The sequence below is a fragment of the Anser cygnoides genome, chromosome W (assembly GCF_040182565.1).
Source record: "Anser cygnoides isolate HZ-2024a breed goose chromosome W, Taihu_goose_T2T_genome, whole genome shotgun sequence".
NCBI lineage: Eukaryota > Metazoa > Chordata > Aves > Anseriformes > Anatidae > Anser > Anser cygnoides.
Window position 1 is genome coordinate 16,875,919 of NC_089911.1, and position 17,251 is coordinate 16,893,169.

General features: G+C 56.3%; 1 protein-coding gene and 1 non-coding gene across 2 annotated transcripts in view; both read right to left on the reverse strand.

The window, feature by feature from the left end:
• Positions 1-427: 427 nt before the first annotated feature.
• LOC136788617 (chromodomain-helicase-DNA-binding protein 8-like) overlaps positions 428-17,251 on the reverse strand; it is a 53,773-nt gene continuing 36,949 nt past the window's right edge. Inside the window, exons 28-38 of the mRNA XM_066987174.1 lie at positions 16,527-16,602; positions 16,379-16,433; positions 14,976-15,174; positions 13,329-13,537; positions 10,711-11,199; positions 5,753-5,928; positions 3,834-4,025; positions 3,556-3,687; positions 2,012-2,155; positions 1,820-1,864; positions 428-682 (exon numbers count right to left, since the gene is read on the reverse strand). Of these exons, the coding sequence (XP_066843275.1) occupies positions 428-682; positions 1,820-1,864; positions 2,012-2,155; positions 3,556-3,687; positions 3,834-4,025; positions 5,753-5,928; positions 10,711-11,199; positions 13,329-13,537; positions 14,976-15,174; positions 16,379-16,433; positions 16,527-16,602 (1,972 nt within the window). The remainder of the gene's footprint in view (positions 683-1,819; positions 1,865-2,011; positions 2,156-3,555; positions 3,688-3,833; positions 4,026-5,752; positions 5,929-10,710; positions 11,200-13,328; positions 13,538-14,975; positions 15,175-16,378; positions 16,434-16,526; positions 16,603-17,251) is intronic.
• LOC136788875 (small nucleolar RNA U6-53/MBII-28) lies at positions 16,725-16,807 on the reverse strand. Its single transcript, XR_010827418.1, has one exon. It is a non-coding gene; the product is annotated as a small nucleolar RNA U6-53/MBII-28 (small nucleolar RNA).

The following is a 17,251-nucleotide window of genomic DNA, read 5'->3' on the forward strand; positions in this document are numbered from 1 at the left end:
AGGGCGCCGCGCAGCGCCACACTCCTGGCAGCGCCACAGCCGCCATTTTCCCTGAGGGGAATGTAAAAGGGGGGGGGGGGGGGGGGGGACAAAAAGCGCCCCCCCCCCGGGAAAAAAATGACCCAAAATCGCCGCGTTTCACCTCATTTTATTAAAAAACCAACAGCCTCCGCGTGCGGCGCGCCCCCCTCTCCCCCCGGAAAGCCCCCGAAACCCCGTAAGTCGCCCCAAAACCCGCTGCCCCCCCTCCCCCTTTTACCCCCCCCACTCCCCCAAATCACCTCAGAGCCGCCCCCCCCCCGCCTCCCCCCCCCCCCCCCCGGAGACATTTTACATATTTATATAAATACCGCGGCCCCCCCCCCGCGGCAAAAACCCCAAAATTGCTCATTTTTAGGGTCTGGGGGGGGGGGGGGGGGGCCAAAAATTAATTAATTTCTTCAAGGAGGGGGGGGGGGGCAGGTCCCGCAGGAGGCCGAAGGCGTCGGGGGGGGGGGGGGCCGAAACGGGGGGGGCCCCCCCCGGCTTTTTGGGGCCCCCCCGTGGCTTTTTGGGGCCCCGATTTCTGGGGGGGGGGCGAGATTTTTTGGGCCCCCCCCATCAGGGCCACCATGTGGGAGAGGTCCAAGGGGGGGGGCGGCTCCGGGCCCAGGCGGCGCAGCGGGGGGGCCGGCAGGAAGGTCTGCGGAGAAAGGGGGGGGGGGGGTTAATTTTTGGGGGGGGGGGACCCCAAAATTTTAAAAGGGGGGGGGCGAAAGGGGTCCCTAAAATTATGGGGGGGGGGGGGAAGGGGGCTTAAAATTAACGGGGGGGGGCAAAAGGGTCATAAATTGTAAGGGGGAGGGCAAAAAGGGGGGTTAAAATTTATTGGGGGGGGCAAAAGGGGTCCCTAAAATTATGGGGGGGGGAAATAAGGTGATAAAATTAATGGGGGGGGGGGCAAAAGGGGGGCTTAAAATTAATTGGGGGGGGCGAAAAGGGGGGTTAAAATTAATTGGGGGGGTCAGAAAATTAAAGGGGGGGGGCAAAAGGGGTCCCTAAAATTATGGGGGGGGGGGAAGGGGGCTTAAAATTAACGGGGGGGGGGCAAAAGGGTCATAAATTGTAAGGGGGGGGGCAAAAAGGGGGGTTAAAATTTATTGGGGGGGGCAAAAGGGGTCCCTAAAATTATGGGGGGGGGGAAATAAGGTGATAAAATTAATGGGGGGGGGCAAAAGGGGGGCTTAAAATTTATTGGGGGGGCAGAAGGGGGCTTAAAATTAATGGGGGGGGCAAAAAGGGTCGTAAAATTAAAAGGGGGGGGGGAAGAGGGTCCTAAAATTAAAGGGGGGGGCAAAGAGGGGGGTTAAAATTAATTGGGGGGGGCAAAAGGGGTCCTAAAATTAAAGAGGGGGGGGCAAAAGGGGTCCTAAAATTAAAGGGGGGGTCAAAAAGGGGGGGGTTAAAATTAATGGGGGGGGGCAAAAAGGGGCCTTAAAATTAATTGGGGGGGGCAAAAGGGGTCCTAAAATTAATTGGGGGGGGAATAGGGTCAGAAAATTAAAGGGGGGGGGCAAAAAGGGTCCTAAAATTAAAGGGGGGGGGGCCTAAAATTCATGGGGGGGCCCCAAAATCTTGGGGGGGGGCTCAGAACCCACCCCCCCGAGCCCTTTCTGCCCCCCCCCCCCCCCAAATTCTGGGGACCCTCCCCCATTTTTTGGGACCCCCCCAATTTTTTGGGCCCCCCCCAATTTCTTGGGACCCCCCCCCCGAATTTTTGGGCCCCCCCCCCGAATTTTTGGGGCCCCCCCCCCCGAATTTTTGGGGCCCCCCCCCTCACCTTCTTGCGGTGCCACTTGTGCTGCTCCCGGCGCTCGTCCACGAACTGGGGGGGGGGGGGGGGGGGCACAAAAATTTTTGGGGCGGGGGGGGCACGAAAAATTTGGGGGGGGGCACGAGAAAAATTTGGGGGGGTTACGAGAAAATTTGGGGGGGTTTTGGGGGGGTTTTGGGGCGGGGGGGGGGCACTCACCGGCAGGAAGCGGGGCTCAGCGGCGAATTCGGGGGGCGGGGGGGGGCGGCGGGGGGGGGGCAGCTCGGGCCCCCCCCCTCCCCGGTTTTCGGGGTCCCCCCCCCCCGGGTCCCCCCCCAGGCCCTCCAGGCAGCGCAGCTCCAGCTGGGGGGGGGGGGGAAGGACCCCAAAATTAAAGGGGGGGGTCCCAAAATTAAAGGGGGGGGGTAAAAATTAATGGGGGGGGGGCTAAAAATTAAAATGGGGGGGTCCCAAAATTAAAGGGGGGGGTCTCAAAATCAAAAGGGGGGGCCTAAAATTAAAAGGGGGGGCTAAAAATTAAAAGGGGGGTCCCAAAATTAAAGGGGGGGGGGCTAAAATTAAAAGGGGGGGTCCCAAAATTAAAAGGGGGGGCCCCAAATTAAAGGGGGGGGTCCTAAAATTAAAAGGGGGGGGCTAAAAGTTAATGGGGGGGGGGCTAAAAATTAAAAGGGGGGGTCCCAAAATTAAAAGGGGGGGGCTAAAATTAAAGGGGGGGTCCCAAAATTAAAGGGGGGGGTCCCAAAATTAAAGGGGGGGGGTAAAAGGTAAAGGGGGGGTCCCAAAATTAAAGGGGGGGGCTAAAAATTAATGGGGGGGGGCTAAAAATTAAAAGGGGGGTCCCAAAATTAAAAGGGGGGGGCTAAAATTAAAGGGGGGGGTCCCAAAATTAAAGGGGGGGGTCCCAAAATCAAAAGGGGGGGGGCTCAAAATTAAAAGGGGGGGTCCTAAAATTAAAGGGGGGGGGGCTAAAATTAATGGGGGGGTCCCAAAATTAAAAGGGGGGTCCCCAAATTAAAGGGGGGGTCCTAAAATTAAAGGGGGGGGTCCCAAAATTAAAGGGGGGGGTCCCAAAATCAAAAGGGGGGGGTCCTAAAATTAAAGGGGGGGTCCCAAAATTAAAAGGGGGGTCCCCAAATTAAAGGGGGGGTCCTAAAATTAAAGGGGGGGGTCCCCAAATTAATGGGGGGGGGTCCAAAGATTAAAGGGGGGGTCCCAAAAGAAAGGGGGGGGGCTAAAAATTAAAGGGGGGTCCGAAAATTAAAAGGGGGGGTCCTAAAATTTAAGGGGGGGGGTCCCAAATTAATGGGGGGGGTCTAAAATTAAAGGGGGGGTCCCAAAATTAATGGGGGGGGGTCTAAAATTAAAGGGGGGGGTCCCAAAATTAAAGGGGGGGGGTCCCAAAATCAAAAGGGGGGGTCCCAAAATTAAAAGGGGGGGGCCTAAATTAAAGGGGGGGGGTCCCAAAATCAAAAGGGGGGGTCCCAAAATTAAAAGGGGGGGGCCTAAATTAAAGGGGGGGTCCCAAAATTAAAAGGGGGGGGCCTAAATTAAAGGGGGGGGGTCCCAAAATCAAAAGGGGGGGTCCCAAAATTAAAAGGGGGGGGCCTAAATTAAAGGGGGGGTCCCAAAATTAAAAGGGGGGGGCAAAATGAAAGGTGGGGGTGTCCCCTAAAATAGGGGGGGTCCCAAAAAGTAGGGGGGGGTCCCCAGAATTTTTGGGGGGGGGGCTCCCCGAAACTCACCTCCACCAGCTTCTTGCTGCTCTTTTTGGGGCCGGGGGGGGGCCCCGGGGGGGGGGCGGCGGGGGGGGGCTCCCGCAGGGCCCCGTTGGGGACCAGGCGGTGCTTCTGGAAGGTCAGCTTCAGCCCCTCCTCCTGGGGGGGGGGGAGAAATTTCGGGGGGGGGGACCCCAAAATATTTCGGGGGGGGCCCTTCGGAGGCCCCCCCCCCAATTTTGGGAATTTTCGGGGTGATAAAATTCAAGGAAACGGCCCCAAAATGGGGGGGGGGAGGTACTCACGTCCTTGATCTGCACGGTGAATTCCTTCTCGGGGGGGCGCAGGCGGGTGTAGGGGGGGGGCGATTCGGGGGCGCCCCCCCCGGGGAGCTCGGTGCCCCCCCCCCCCGGTGACGGGGGGGGTTCCTCGGGGGGCCACTCGCCGGTGAGCACGGCCTGGCACACCAGGTCCAGGCGGCGGATCAGGGCGCGATCCTGCGGGGGGGGGCACAAAAAAATTTGGGGGGGGGGTGTTAAAAATTAGGGGGGGGGGCTAAGAAATTGGGGGGGTGGGTAAAAAGTTTGGGGGGGGTGGTTAAAAAAATTTTGGGAGGGGTGGGAGGGGGTTGGGGGGTGAAAAATATGGGGGGGGGGGTCATAAAAATAAGGGGGGGTCTTAAAAATATGGGGGGGTCTTAAAAATATTGGGGGGGGGGTCCAAAAAAAATATTGGGGGGGTAAAAAATTAGGGGAGGGGGTAAAAAGTTTGGGGAGGGGGGATGGAAAATTTGGGGGGGTGTGGGAGGGGGTTGGGGGGGTGAAAAATATGGAGGGGTCATAAAAATATGGGGGGGGGGGGGGGGTCTTAAAAATATGGGGGGGTCCAAAAAAAATATTGGGGGGGGGTTAAAAAATTAGGGGAGGGGGTAAAAAGTTTGGGGGGGAATTTTGTGGGGGCATGAGGGGGTTTTCGGGGGATGGGGGGGGTTAAAAATGGGGGGGGGTCATAAAAATACGGGGGGGAGAAAAAATTGAAGGAGGAAATATAAAAAATTGGGGGGGGACATGGAAAAAATCGGGGGAATTGTAAAAATTGGGGGGAATTGTAAAAATTGGGGGCGAAATACAAAAATTAGGGGGAAATTAGAAAATTGGGGGGTAAATATGGAAAAATTGAGGAGGAAATCTAAAATTTTGGAGAGAAATTACAAAAATTGGAGGGGAATTACAAAATTTGGGGGAAAATGGATAAAATTTTGGAGAGAAATTGCAAAAAAATGGAGGGGGCATAAAAATAGGAGAGACCACAAAAATTGGGGGAGAAATACAAAATGCGGAGGGAAAATTGTGAAAATTTGGGAAAAATTATAAAAATTGAGGGGAATACAGAAAAGAAGGAAAATTACAAAAATTAGGTGGGAAATTACAAAAATTAAGAGGAAATATAAAACTTTTGGGGGACATTTAAAAAAAATGGGGGGATTTTTTTTAAAAACATTTTTAAAAATTGGGGGGAAATTTTAAAAAAATTGGGGGAAAAAAAAAAATTGGGAATACAAAAAAAGGGAAAATTGAAAAAATGAGAGAAATACAAAATTGTGGGGAAAATTGAAAAAATGGGGGGAAATAGAAAAAATTGTGGGGAAAATACAGAAATTTGGGAGGAAATATATAAAATTTTGGGGGGTAATACAGAAATTTGGGGGGAAATACAGAAATTTTGATGAAAATACCAACATTTGGAGGGAAAATACCAAAATTTGGAGGGAAAATACCAAAATTTGGAGGGAAAATACAAAAATTTGGGGGCACCCAAAATTTAGGGGTGTCCAAAATGGGGGGGGGGGGGGGGGGGGCAAAAAATTAGGGGTATACCCCAAAAATTTGGGGGGGGCAACAACAAAATCGGGAGAAAACTAAAAATTGGGGAAAAAAAAAACAAAAATTAGGCAAAAAAGGGGGTTCCCAAAATTTTGGCGTGCCCTAAAAATTCGGGGGGGGGGCACCCCAAAAATTGGAGGGGAGGTAAAAAAAAATGGGGGGGGCCCCCCAAAAATTGAGGGGAAACCTTAAAAAATGGGGGGGGGCCCTCAAAAAACGAGGGGAAACCCTGCAAAAAAAACGAGGGGGGGCACCGAAAATTTACCGAAATCTGCGGATTTGACCCCAAAATATTTTGGGGTCCCCCCAATTTTTTTTTTGGGGGGGGGGGGGGGGGTTACCTTGGGCCACTCGTGGAGGTGCCGGGGGGGTCCCGGGGGGGCGGCGGCGCCGTGGGGGGGCGGGGGGGACTCGTCCTCCTCGTCCTCATCCTCGTCTTCGTCCTCCTCCTCCTCCTCCTCGTCCTCGTCCTCCTCGTCCTCCGACAGCTTGGCCCCCCCGCAGGAAGGCTCCGGACCTGGGGGGGGGAGGGGGGGGGTCCCCGAAATTAATTGGGGGGGGGGGGGAAGTCCCGAAAAAAAAAGGGGGGGTCCCGAAAAAATTGGAGGTCCTACAAGGGTTTGGAGGCCGAAAAAAGGAGGTGGCCTCCGAAAATTTGGGAGGTTCTGGAAGAAATTTGGGGGGTTTTGGAGGAAATTTGGGGGTCCTATGAGAAAATTGGGGGTCCTAAAAGAATCGGGGGGGTCCCCAAAATAAATTGGGGGGGGTCCCAAAAAAAAGGGGGGGGTCCTACAAAAATAGGAGGTCCTACAAGGGTTGGAGGCCGAAAAAAGGAGGTGGCCTCCGAAAATTTGGGAGGTTCTGGAAGAAATTTGGGGGGTTTTGGAGGAAATTTGGGGGTCTTAGAAGATTTGGGGGGGTCCCCAAAATTAATTGGGGGGGGGGGGGGGAAGTCCCGAAAAAAAAATGGGGGGGGGGTCGCGAAAAAATTGGAGGTCCTACAAGGGTTTGGAGGCCGAAAAAAGGAGGTGGCCTCTGAAAATTTGGGAGGTTCTACAAAAATTTGGGGGTCTAAGAGGAAATTTGGGGGTCCTAAAGGAAAATTGGGGGTCCTAAAAGAATTGGGGGGGTCCCCAAAATAAATTGGGGGGGTCCCGAAAAAAAAAGGGGGGGTCCTACGAAAATTGGAGGTCCTACAAGGGTTGGAGGCCGAAAAAAGGAGGTGGCCTCCGAAAATTTGGGAGGTTCTGGAAGAAATTTGGGGGGTCTAAGAGGAAATGTGGGGGTCCTAAAGGAAAATGGGGGGTCCTAAAAGTTTTGGGGGGGGTCCCTGAAATAAACTGGGGGGTCCTACAAAAATAGGAGGCCCTACAAAAAACAAACGTCCTCCAAGAAGAGGCGGCCTCTACAAAATCCGACGTTCTACACGAAATTGGGAGGCCCTACAAGAATGTGGGGGTCCTACAAGAAAATTGGGGGTCCTAGAAGAATTTTGGGGGTCCTAAAAGCTTCGGGGGGGTCCCCAAAATAAAACGGGGGGGGGTCCTACAAAAATAGGAGGCCCTACAAAGGTCGGGAGACCCTACAGAAAACAAACGTCCTCCACGAAAAGAGGCGGCCTCTACAAAATTCAATGTTCTACAAGGAATCGTGAGGCCCTACAAGAAATTTGGGGTCCTACGAGAAAATTGGGGGTCCTAGAAGAATTTTGGGGGTCCTAAAAGCTTTGGGGGGGGTCCCCAAAATAAAACGGGGGGGGTCCTACAAAAATAGGAGGCCCTACAAAAAACAAACATCCTCCACAAAAGGAGGCGGCCTCTACAAAATCCGACGTTCTACACGAAATTGGGAGGCCCTAAAGAAATTTGGGGTCCTACAAGAATTTGGAAGGTCCTACAAGAAAATTTAGGGGGTCCTAAAAGCTTCGGGGGAGCCCCCAAAACAAAACAGGGGGGGTCCTACAAAAATAGGAGGCCCTACAAAGGTCGGGAGACCCTACAGAAAACAAACGTCCTCCACGAAAAGAGGCGGCCTCTACAAAATTCGATGTTCTACAAGGAATTGGGAGACCCTACAAGAAATTTGGGGTCCTACGAGAAAATTGGGGGTCCTAGAAGAATTTTGGGGGTCCTAAAAGCTTCGGGGGGGGTCCCCAAAATAAAACGGGGGGGGTCCTACAAAAATAGGAGGCCCTACTACAAAAACAAACGTCCTCCAAGAAAAGAGGCGGCCTCTACAAAATCCGACGTTCTACACGAAACCGGGAGGCCCTACAAGAATTTGGGGGGTCCTACAAGAATTTGGGGGGTCCTACAAGAAAATTGGGGGTCCCCGAAATAAAACGGGGGGGTCCTACAAAAATAGGAGGCCCTACAAAAAACAAACGTCCTCCAGGAAGAGGCGGCCTCTACAAAATCCGACGTTCTACACAAAACCGGGAGGCCCTACAAGAAATTTGGGGTCCTACAAGAAAATTTCGGGGGGTCCTAAAAGCTTCGGGGGAGCCCCCAAAACAAAACAGGGGGGGTCCTACAAAAATAGGAGGCCCTACAAAGGTCGGGAGACCCTACAGAAAACAAACGTCCTCCACGAAAAGAGGCGGCCTCTACAAAATTCGATGTTCTACACGAAATTGGGAGGCCCTACAAGAAATTTGGGGTCCTACAAGAATTTGGGGGGTCCTAAAAGCTTCGGGGGGGGTCACCAAAACAAAATGGGGGGGTCCTACAAAAATAGGAGGCCCTACAAAAAACAAACGTCCTCCAGGAAGAGGCGGCCTCTACAAAATTCGACGTTCTACACGAAACCGGGAGGCCCTACAAGAAATTTGGGGTCCTACAAGAATTTGGAAGGTCCTACAAGAAAATTTGGGGTCCTAAAAGCTTCGGGGGAGCCCCCAAAACAAAACAGGGGGGGTCCTACAAAAATAGGAGGCCCTACAAAGATCGGGAGACCCTACAGAAAACAAACGTCCTCCACGAAAAGAGGCGGCCTCTACAAAATTCGATGTTCTACACGAAATTGGGAGGCCCTACAAGAAATTTCGGGGGGGTCCTACAAGAATTTGGGGGGTCCTACAAGAAAATTGTGGGTCCCCGAAATAAAACGGGGGGGGTCCCACAAAAATAGGAGGCCCTACAGAAAACAAACGTCCTCCAAGAAAAGAGGCGGCCTCTACAAAATCCGACGTTCTACACGAAATTGGGAGGCCCTACAAGAATTTTGGGGTCCTACAAGAATTTGGGGGGTCCTAGAAGAAAATTGGGGGTCCTAAAAGTTTCGGGGGGGTCCCCAAAATAAAACGGGGGGGTCCTACAAAAATAGGAGGCCCTACAAAGGTCGGGAGACCCTACAGAAAACAAACGTCCTCCACGAAAAGAGGCGGCCTCTACAAAATTCAATGTTCTACAAGGAATTGGGAGGCCCTACAAGAAATTTGGGGTCCTATGAGAATCTGGGGGGTCCTAGAAAAAAATTGGGGGTCCCCGAAATAAAACGGGGGGGGGTCCTACAAAAATAGGAGGCCCTACAAAAAACAAACGTCCCCCAAGAAGAGGCGGCCTCTACAAAATCCGACGTTCTACACGAAATTGGGAGGCCCTACAAGAATGTGGGGGTCCTACAAGAAAATTGGGGGTCCTAGAAGAATTTTGGGGGTCCTAAAAGATTCGGGGGGGTCCCCAAAATAAAACGGGGGGGTCCCACAAAAATAGGAGGCCCTACAGAAAACAAACGTCCTCCAGGAAGAGGCGGTCTCTACAAAATTCGATGTTCTACACGAAATTGGGAGGCCCTACAAGAAATTTGGGGTCCTACGAGAATTTTGGGGGTCCTAAAAGAATCGGGGGGGTCACCAAAATAAAACGGGGGGGTCCTACAAAAATAGGAGGCCCTACAAAGGTCGGGAGACCCTACAGAAAACAAACGTCCTCCACGAAAAGAGGCGGCCTCTACAAAATTCGATGTTCTACAAGGAATTGGGAGGCCCTACAAGAAATTTGGGGTCCTACGAGAAAATTGGGGGTCCTAGAAGAATTTTGGGGGTCCTAAAAGCTTTGGGGGGGGTCCCCAAAATAAAACGGGGGGGGTCCTACAAAAATAGGAGGCCCTACAAAAAACAAACATCCTCCACAAAAGGAGGCGGCCTCTACAAAATCCGACGTTCTACACGAAATTGGGAGGCCCTACAAGAAATTTGGGGTCCTACAAGAATTTGGGGGGTCCTAGAAGAATTTTGGGGGTCCTAAAAGCTTCGGGGGGGTCCCCAAAATAAAACGTGGGGGGGTCCTACAAAAATAGGAGGCCCTACAAAGGTCGGGAGACCCTACAGAAAACAAACGTCCTCCAAGAAAAGAGGCGGCCTCTACAAAATCCGATGTTCTACAAGGAATTGGGAGGCCCTACCAGAAATTTGGGGTCCTACGAGAATTTGGGGGGTCCTAGAAAAAAACTGGGGGTCCCCGAAATAAAACGGGGGGGGGTCCTACAAAAATAGGAGGCCCTACAAAAAACAAACGTCCTCCAAGAAGAGGCGGCCTCTACAAAATCCGACGTTCTACACGAAATTGGGAGGCCCTACAAGAATGTGGGGGTCCTACAAGAAAATTGGGGGTCCTAGAAGAATTTTGGGGGTCCTAAAAGATTCGGGGGGGTCCTACAAAAATAAAACGGGGGGGTCCCACAAAAATAGGAGGCCCTACAGAAAACAAACGTCCTCCAGGAAGAGGCGGTCTCTACAAAATTCGATGTTCTACACGAAATTGGGAGGCCCTAAAGAAATTTGGGGTCCTACAAGAATTTGGAAGGTCCTACAAGAAAATTTGGGGTCCTAAAAGCTTCGGGGGAGCCGGGGGGGGTCCCAAAACAAAACAGGGGGGGTCCTACAAAAATAGGAGGCCCTACAAAGGTCGGGAGACCCTACAGAAAACAAACGTCCTCCACGAAAAGAGGCGGCCTCTACAAAATTCGATGTTCTACACGAAATTGGGAGGCCCTACAAGAAATTTGGGGTCCTACGAAAAAATTGGGGGTCCTAGAAGAATTTTGGGGGTCCTAGAAGCTTCGGGGGGGGTCCCCAAAATAAAACGGGGGGGTCCCACAAAAATAGGAGGCCCTACAGAAAACAAACGTCCTCCAAGAAAAGAGCCGGCCTCTACAAAATTCGACGTTCTACAAGGAATTGGGAGGCCCTACAAGAAATTTGGGGTCCCATAAATGGCGGCGGTCCCCTAAAAGCGGTCGGGGGTGTCCCCAAATGTCCCCCCACCCCCCCAAAAAAAAAAAAAGAGGCCCGTCTCACCCCTCTCCTCGTCGCTGTCCTCTTCCCCGGAGGACGACTCGGAGGCGGAGGCCGAGAGCTTGCCGAGCTCCAGCTCCGAGTCCTCGTCCTCGTCGCCCGCCGCGGCCGGGGCCGGGGCCGGGCCTCCCGACGTCCCCCCCGACGTCCCCGGCGGGGCTCCCCCGGCGCCGCCTCCGCCTCCGCCCTGGGCGCGGAGGAAGCGGCAGCGGGAGGACAGGAAGGAGAAGTCCGGGTCTCCGATGATGGCGGCCTCCGGGCGGGCAAGGCCGTGGCGGGCGGCCCCGCGCAGGAGCTCGCCGTCGTGCCGGCCCCGCTGCCACCAGGCGGGGAGCTCGGGGCCCGGCTGGGGACACAGGGCCAGGCGGGCGGGGAGCAGCGGGTGGCGCAGGACCTGCTCGCGGAGGCGCCGCAGGAGGGCCAGGCGGCGGAGGCTGCGGGAGGCCCGCTCGGCCGAGACGGGGGTGACGGGGACCGAGGGGTCCGGGGGCTCTGGTAAGGGGGGGGGGAAGCGTCAGCGAGGCGGCCTCCGCGGGGCGGAGGTGGCCTCCGTCCTCCCCCCCCCGGGGGGTGGCCTCGAGGTCTCGGCCTCGTTCGGAGGCCTCGTGACCGGGGGGTTGGAGGCGGCCTCCACCCGGCGTGGAGGTGGCCTCAACCTCTTGGCCCCGTGCCCATGGAGGTGGCCTCAACCTCTACATCCCCATGGCCTCCGTCCCCGTGGAGGTGGCCTCAACTCGTCCCCATGGCCTCCATCCTCATGGAGATGGCCTCAACCTCTTGGCCCCATGCCCATGGAGGTGGCCTCAACCTCTACACCCCCATGGCCTCCGTCCCCGTGGAGATGGCCTCAACCTCTTGGCCCCATGCCCATGGAGGTGGCCTCAACCTCTTGGCCCCATGGCCTCCATCCCCATGGAGGTGGCCTCAACCTCTACATCCCCATGGCCTCCGTCCCCATGGAGATGGCCTCAACTTGTCCCCATGGCCTCCATCCCCGTGGAGATGGCCTCAACCTCTTGGCCCCATGGCCTCTGTCCTTGTGGAGGTGGCCTCAACTCATCCCCATGGCCTCCATCCCTGTGGAGGTGGCCTCAACCTCTTGGCCCCATGGCCTCCATCCCCGTGGAGATGGCCTCAACTCGTCCCCATGGCCTCCATCCTCATGGAGATGGCCTCAACCTCTTGGCCCCATGCCCATGGAGGTGGCCTCAACCTCTACATCCCCATGGCCTCCGTCCCCATGGAGGTGGCCTCAACCTCTTGGCCCCGTGCCCATGGAGGTGGCCTCAACCTCTACATCCCCATGGCCTCCATCCCCGTGGAGATGGCCTCAACTCGTCCCCATGGCCTCCATCCCTGTGGAGATGGCCTCAACCTCTTGGCCCCATGGCCTCCGTCCTCCTGGAGGTGGCCTCAACTCGTCCCCATGGCCTCCGTCCCTGTGGAGATGGCCTCAACTCGTCCCCATGGCCTCCATCCTCATGGAGATGGCCTCAACCTCTTGGCCCCATGCCCATGGAGGTGGCCTCAACCTCTACATCCCCATGGCCTCCATCCCCATGGAGGTGGCCTCAACTCGTCCCCATGGCCTCCATCCCTGTGGAGATGGCCTCAACCTCTTGGCCCCATAGCCTCCATGGCCATGAAGATGACCCCAACCCAACGACCTCAACAGGAACCCCATCCCTATGGGTTGGAGACGTCCTCCATGGCCGATGTCCCCCATGGCCATGGAGATGACCCCAACCCAACGACCTCCTTGGAAACCCCATCCTAACGGGTTGGAGATGTCCCCCATGGCCATGGAGATGTCCCCAACCCATTGTCCCCTTTAGGACATCCAGATTTATGGGGTTGGAGATGTTCTCCACGGCCATGGAGATGTCCCCAACCCAACGACCTCATCGGAAACCCCATCGCCACCTTCTGGAGATGTTCTCCATGGCCACGAAGATGTCCTCCATGGCCATGGAGATGACCCCAACCCAACGACCTCACCGGAAACCCCATCGCCACCTTCTGGAGATGTTCTCCATGACCATGAAGATGTCCCCCATGGCCATGGAGATGACCCCAACCCAACGACCTCACCGGAAACCCCATCGCTATGGGTTGGAGACGTCCTCCATGGCCATGAAGATGTCCCCAACCCATTGTCCCCTTTAGGACATCCAGATTTATGGGGTTGGAGATGTCCCCCATGGCCATGGAGATGACCCCAACCCGACGACCTCCTTGGAAACCCCATCACTACCTCCTGGAGATGTTCTCCATGACCTTGAAGATGTCCCCCATGGCCGTGGAGATGTCCCCAACCCAACGACCTCACCGGAAACCCCATCGCTACCTTCTGGAGATGTTCTCCACGACCACGAAGATGACCCCAACCCAACGACCTCAACAGGAACCCCATCCCTATGGGTTGGAGATGTCCTCCATGGCCATGAAGATGTCCCCCATGGCCATGGAGATGACCCCAACCCAACGACCTCATCGGAAACCCCGCCGCCACCTTCTCAAGACGTTCTCCACGCCCACGGGGACGTCCCCGCCACCCCCACCCGTCCCCTCCGCCCCAACCCAGGGGACCCCCCGAGGGGGCCGCGCCCCCATCTCCTCACCGTCCCCGGGCGCCGGCGGCAGGCGGCAGACCTGCCGGCACATGGCCACGAAGCCGTGGAAGAACTTGGCCAAGCTCTCGTCCGTCTTGCGCTCCAGCCGGGCCAGGGCGCGGAAGCGACCCCAGCGGAAGCGACGGGTCTCGGGGTCGAACTCCACCCCGAAAGTGGACACCACCCGGTAGAAGTCGGCCTGCTCCCGCCGCGTCCACCTGGGGCGGGGGGCAAGGAGAAAGCGGTGGGACCCCGAAACGGACGTGGGGATCAAAGGGGGGTTCGGGACATCCCGAAAATTCAGGTGTGGGTTCGAAAAACCCAATGTGTGGGGTCCTGGAACCCCCAAAAAACCACAAAGGGGCTCCCAACACCCCAAAAACCTTTATTATGGTGTCCCACCGCCCTCAAAACCCCATGGAGATGCCTACAGAACCCCCAAAACCCAATGTACGGGGTCCCACCACCCCCAGAACCTCACGTATGACCCCCAAGAACCCCCAAACCCTAACTTCAGGGTCCCACCACCCCAAAAACCCAACGCGTGGGGTCCCACTGCCCCCAGAACCTCAAATATGACCCCCAAGAACCCCCAAACCCTAACTTCAGGGTCCCACCACCCCAAAAACCCAACGCGTGGGGTCCCACTGCCCCCAGAACCTCAAATATGACCCCCAAGAACCCCCAAAACCTAACTTCAGGGTCCCACCACCCCAAAAACCCAACGCATGGGGTCCCACCACCCCCAGAACCTCAAATATGACCCCCGAGAACCCCCAAAACCAAAATTTATGGGTCCCACCAACCCAAAAAACCAACGCATGGGGTCCCACCACCCCCAGAACCTCAATTATGACCTCCCAGAACCCCCAAAACCAAAATTTATGGGTCCCACTACCCCAAAAACCCAAAGCGTGGGGTCCTACCACTTCCAGAACCTCAAATATGACCTCGGAGAACCCCCAAAACCCAACTTATCGATCCCAACACCCCAAAAACCCTACTAAGTGTCTCCTAGCACCCTCAAAACCCCATGCAGATGCCTACAGAACCCCAAAAACCCCATGTATGGGGTCCCACTGCCCCCAGAACCTAAAATATGACCTCCGAGAACCCCCAAAACCCAACTTATCGATCCCAACACCCCAAAAACCCTACTAAGTGTCTCCTAGCACCCTCAAAACCCCATGCAGATGCCTACAGAACCCCAAAAACCCAACTTATGGGGTCCCACCACCCCCAGAACCTCACGTATGGCCCCCCAAGAACCCCCAAAACCAAAATTTATGGGTCCCACCACCCCAAAAACCCAACGCATGGGGTTCACCACCCCCAGAACCTCAAATATGACCTCCGAGAACCCCCAAAACCCAACTTATCGATCCCAACACCCCAAAAACCCTACTAAGTGTCTCCTAGCATCCTCGAAACCCCATGCAGATGCCTACAGAACCCCAAAAACCCAACATATGGGGTCCCACCACCCCCAGAACCTCACGTATGAGCCCCGAGAACCCCCAAAACCAAAATTTATGGGTCCCACCACCCCAAAAACCCCATGTATGGGGTCCCACCACCCCCAGAACCTCAAATATGACCCCCGAGAACCCCCAAAACCTACCGGCCACCCCCCTGGCCCCCCAGGCCCCCCCGTACCGTTGCTGTTTCTGCCTCCGCGCCATCTCCTTGAGCTTGCAGGCGGCCTCGCAGCGTCGCCGGCGCCGCTCGCCCCGGGCGGCCGCCTCGGCCCGTAGGCGCTGGCGTTGGCACGAGCGTTGGCACGCGGCCACCAAGCGCCGCAGCCGGGCCGTCAGCACTGAGCCCGCCGGCCACGCCGGCGGCTGTCCCGGAGGACCTGGTGGAGGAGACATCTCCATGAGGTCCTACACGTACCCGTTGGGTGCCACGGGCATGGTGGATGTCTCCGTGGCGTCGTGGTTGGGTTCTTCATGGTCATAAAGGGGTTGGGGACATCTCCATGAGGTCCTACAAGCACCCGTTGGGTGCCATGGGCATGGTGGACATCTCCACGACATCGTGGTGGGGTTCTTCATGGGGACAATGGAGTTGGGGACATCTCAAACCCATCGTGGTAGGATTCTTCGTGGGGATAAAGGGGTTGGGGACATCTCCAGGGGGTTGGGGACACCTCCATGGAGTCCTACAAGCACCCGTTGGGTGCCACGGGCATGGTGGACATCTCCACGATGTCGTGGTTGGGTTCTTCATGGGGACAATGGGGTTGGGGACATCTCAATCCCATCGTGGTGGGATTCTTCATGGGCATAAAGGGGTTAGGGACATCTCCATGGGGTTGGGGACATCTCCGGGGGGTTGGGGACACCTCCATGGGGTCCTACAAGCACCCGTTGGGTGCCACGGGCATGGTGGACACCTCCACAACGTCGTGGTTGGGTTCTTCATGGGGACAATGGGGTTGGGGACATCTCAAACCCATCGTGGTAGGGTTCTTCGTGGGGATAAAGGGGTTGGGGACATCTCCATTATGTTGGGGACATCTCCAGGGGGTTGGGGGCACCTCCATGGGGTCCTACAAGCACCCATTGGGTGACATGGGCATGGTGGACATCTCCACGACGCCATGGTTGGGTTCTTCATGGTCATAAAGGGGTTGGGGACACCTCCATGGGGTCCTACAAGCACCCGTTGGGTGCCACAGGCATGGTGAACATCTCCACGACGTCGTGGTTGGGTTCTTCATGGTCATAAAGGGGTTGGGGACATCTCAAACCCATCGTGGTTGGGTTCTTCGTGGGGATAAAGGGGTTGGGGACACCTCCATGGGGTTGGGGACATCTCCAGGGGGTTGGGGACACCTCCAGGGGGTCCTACAAGCACCTGTTGGGTGCCACGGGCATGGTGGACATCTCCACGACGTCGTGGTTGGGTTCTTCATGGGGATAAAGGGGCTGGGGACATCTCCATGGGGTTGGGGACACCCCCATAGGGTTGGGGACACCTCACGGGGTTGGGGACACCTCCGTGGGGTTGGGGACACCCCCGTGGGGCTGGGGACGCCTCCAGGACATCGTGGTTACCTTCGTCCCCGTCCACCACCGAGATCTCCTCGTCCAGCAGCATCAGGGGGTCACTCTGCGGGGACAAAAAAGGGGGGACCGTGGGGACCTTCTCGTGCCCCCAAGACCCCCAAATTTTGGGGGGGGGGGGTCTCCACCCCCGGCTCACCTCCTCGTCCACCTCCTTCGCCGTCCCCGGCAGGGGCTTGTACTCGGGGTCCTCGCAGTCCTTGTCGAAATCCACGCTGGGGGTGGGGACAGAGGGGACAACCGTGAGCCCCCACCCCCCTGGAAGCCCCCCGCACCCCCTGGAAGCCCCCCGCCCCCCCCGGAAGCCCCCCGAGATGCCACCACGACCTCCCCCGGGGTGCCTCAGACCATCCCGAGAAGACGTTGAACTCAGCCGGGCCACCGCCCGTCGGTATTAGCATGGCACAGTCATCACCGGCACCCGGCGGGGGCACCCTCGGGGGCTTGGGGACATCCTCGGGGGCTTGGGGACATCCTTGGGGACATCGTTGGGGTCTTGGGGACATCGTTGGGGGCCTGGGGACACTCTTGGGGACATCGCTGGGGTCTTGGGGACATCGTTGGGGTCCTGGGGACATCTTGGGGACATTGGGGACACTCTTGGGGACGTCATCGGGGTCTTGGGGACATCTGGGGTCTTGGGGACACTCTTGGGGTCTTGGGGACACTCTTGGGGTCTTGGGGACATCCTTGAGGGCTTGGGGACACTCTCTGGGACATCGCTGGGGTCTTGGGGACACTCTTGGGGTCTTTGTGACACTCTTGGGGGCATTGTCGGGGGCTTTGGGACATCGTTGGGTTCTTGGTGTCATCGTTGGGGGTTTTGGGGACGTCGTTGGGGTTTTGGAGACACTGTCGGGGTTT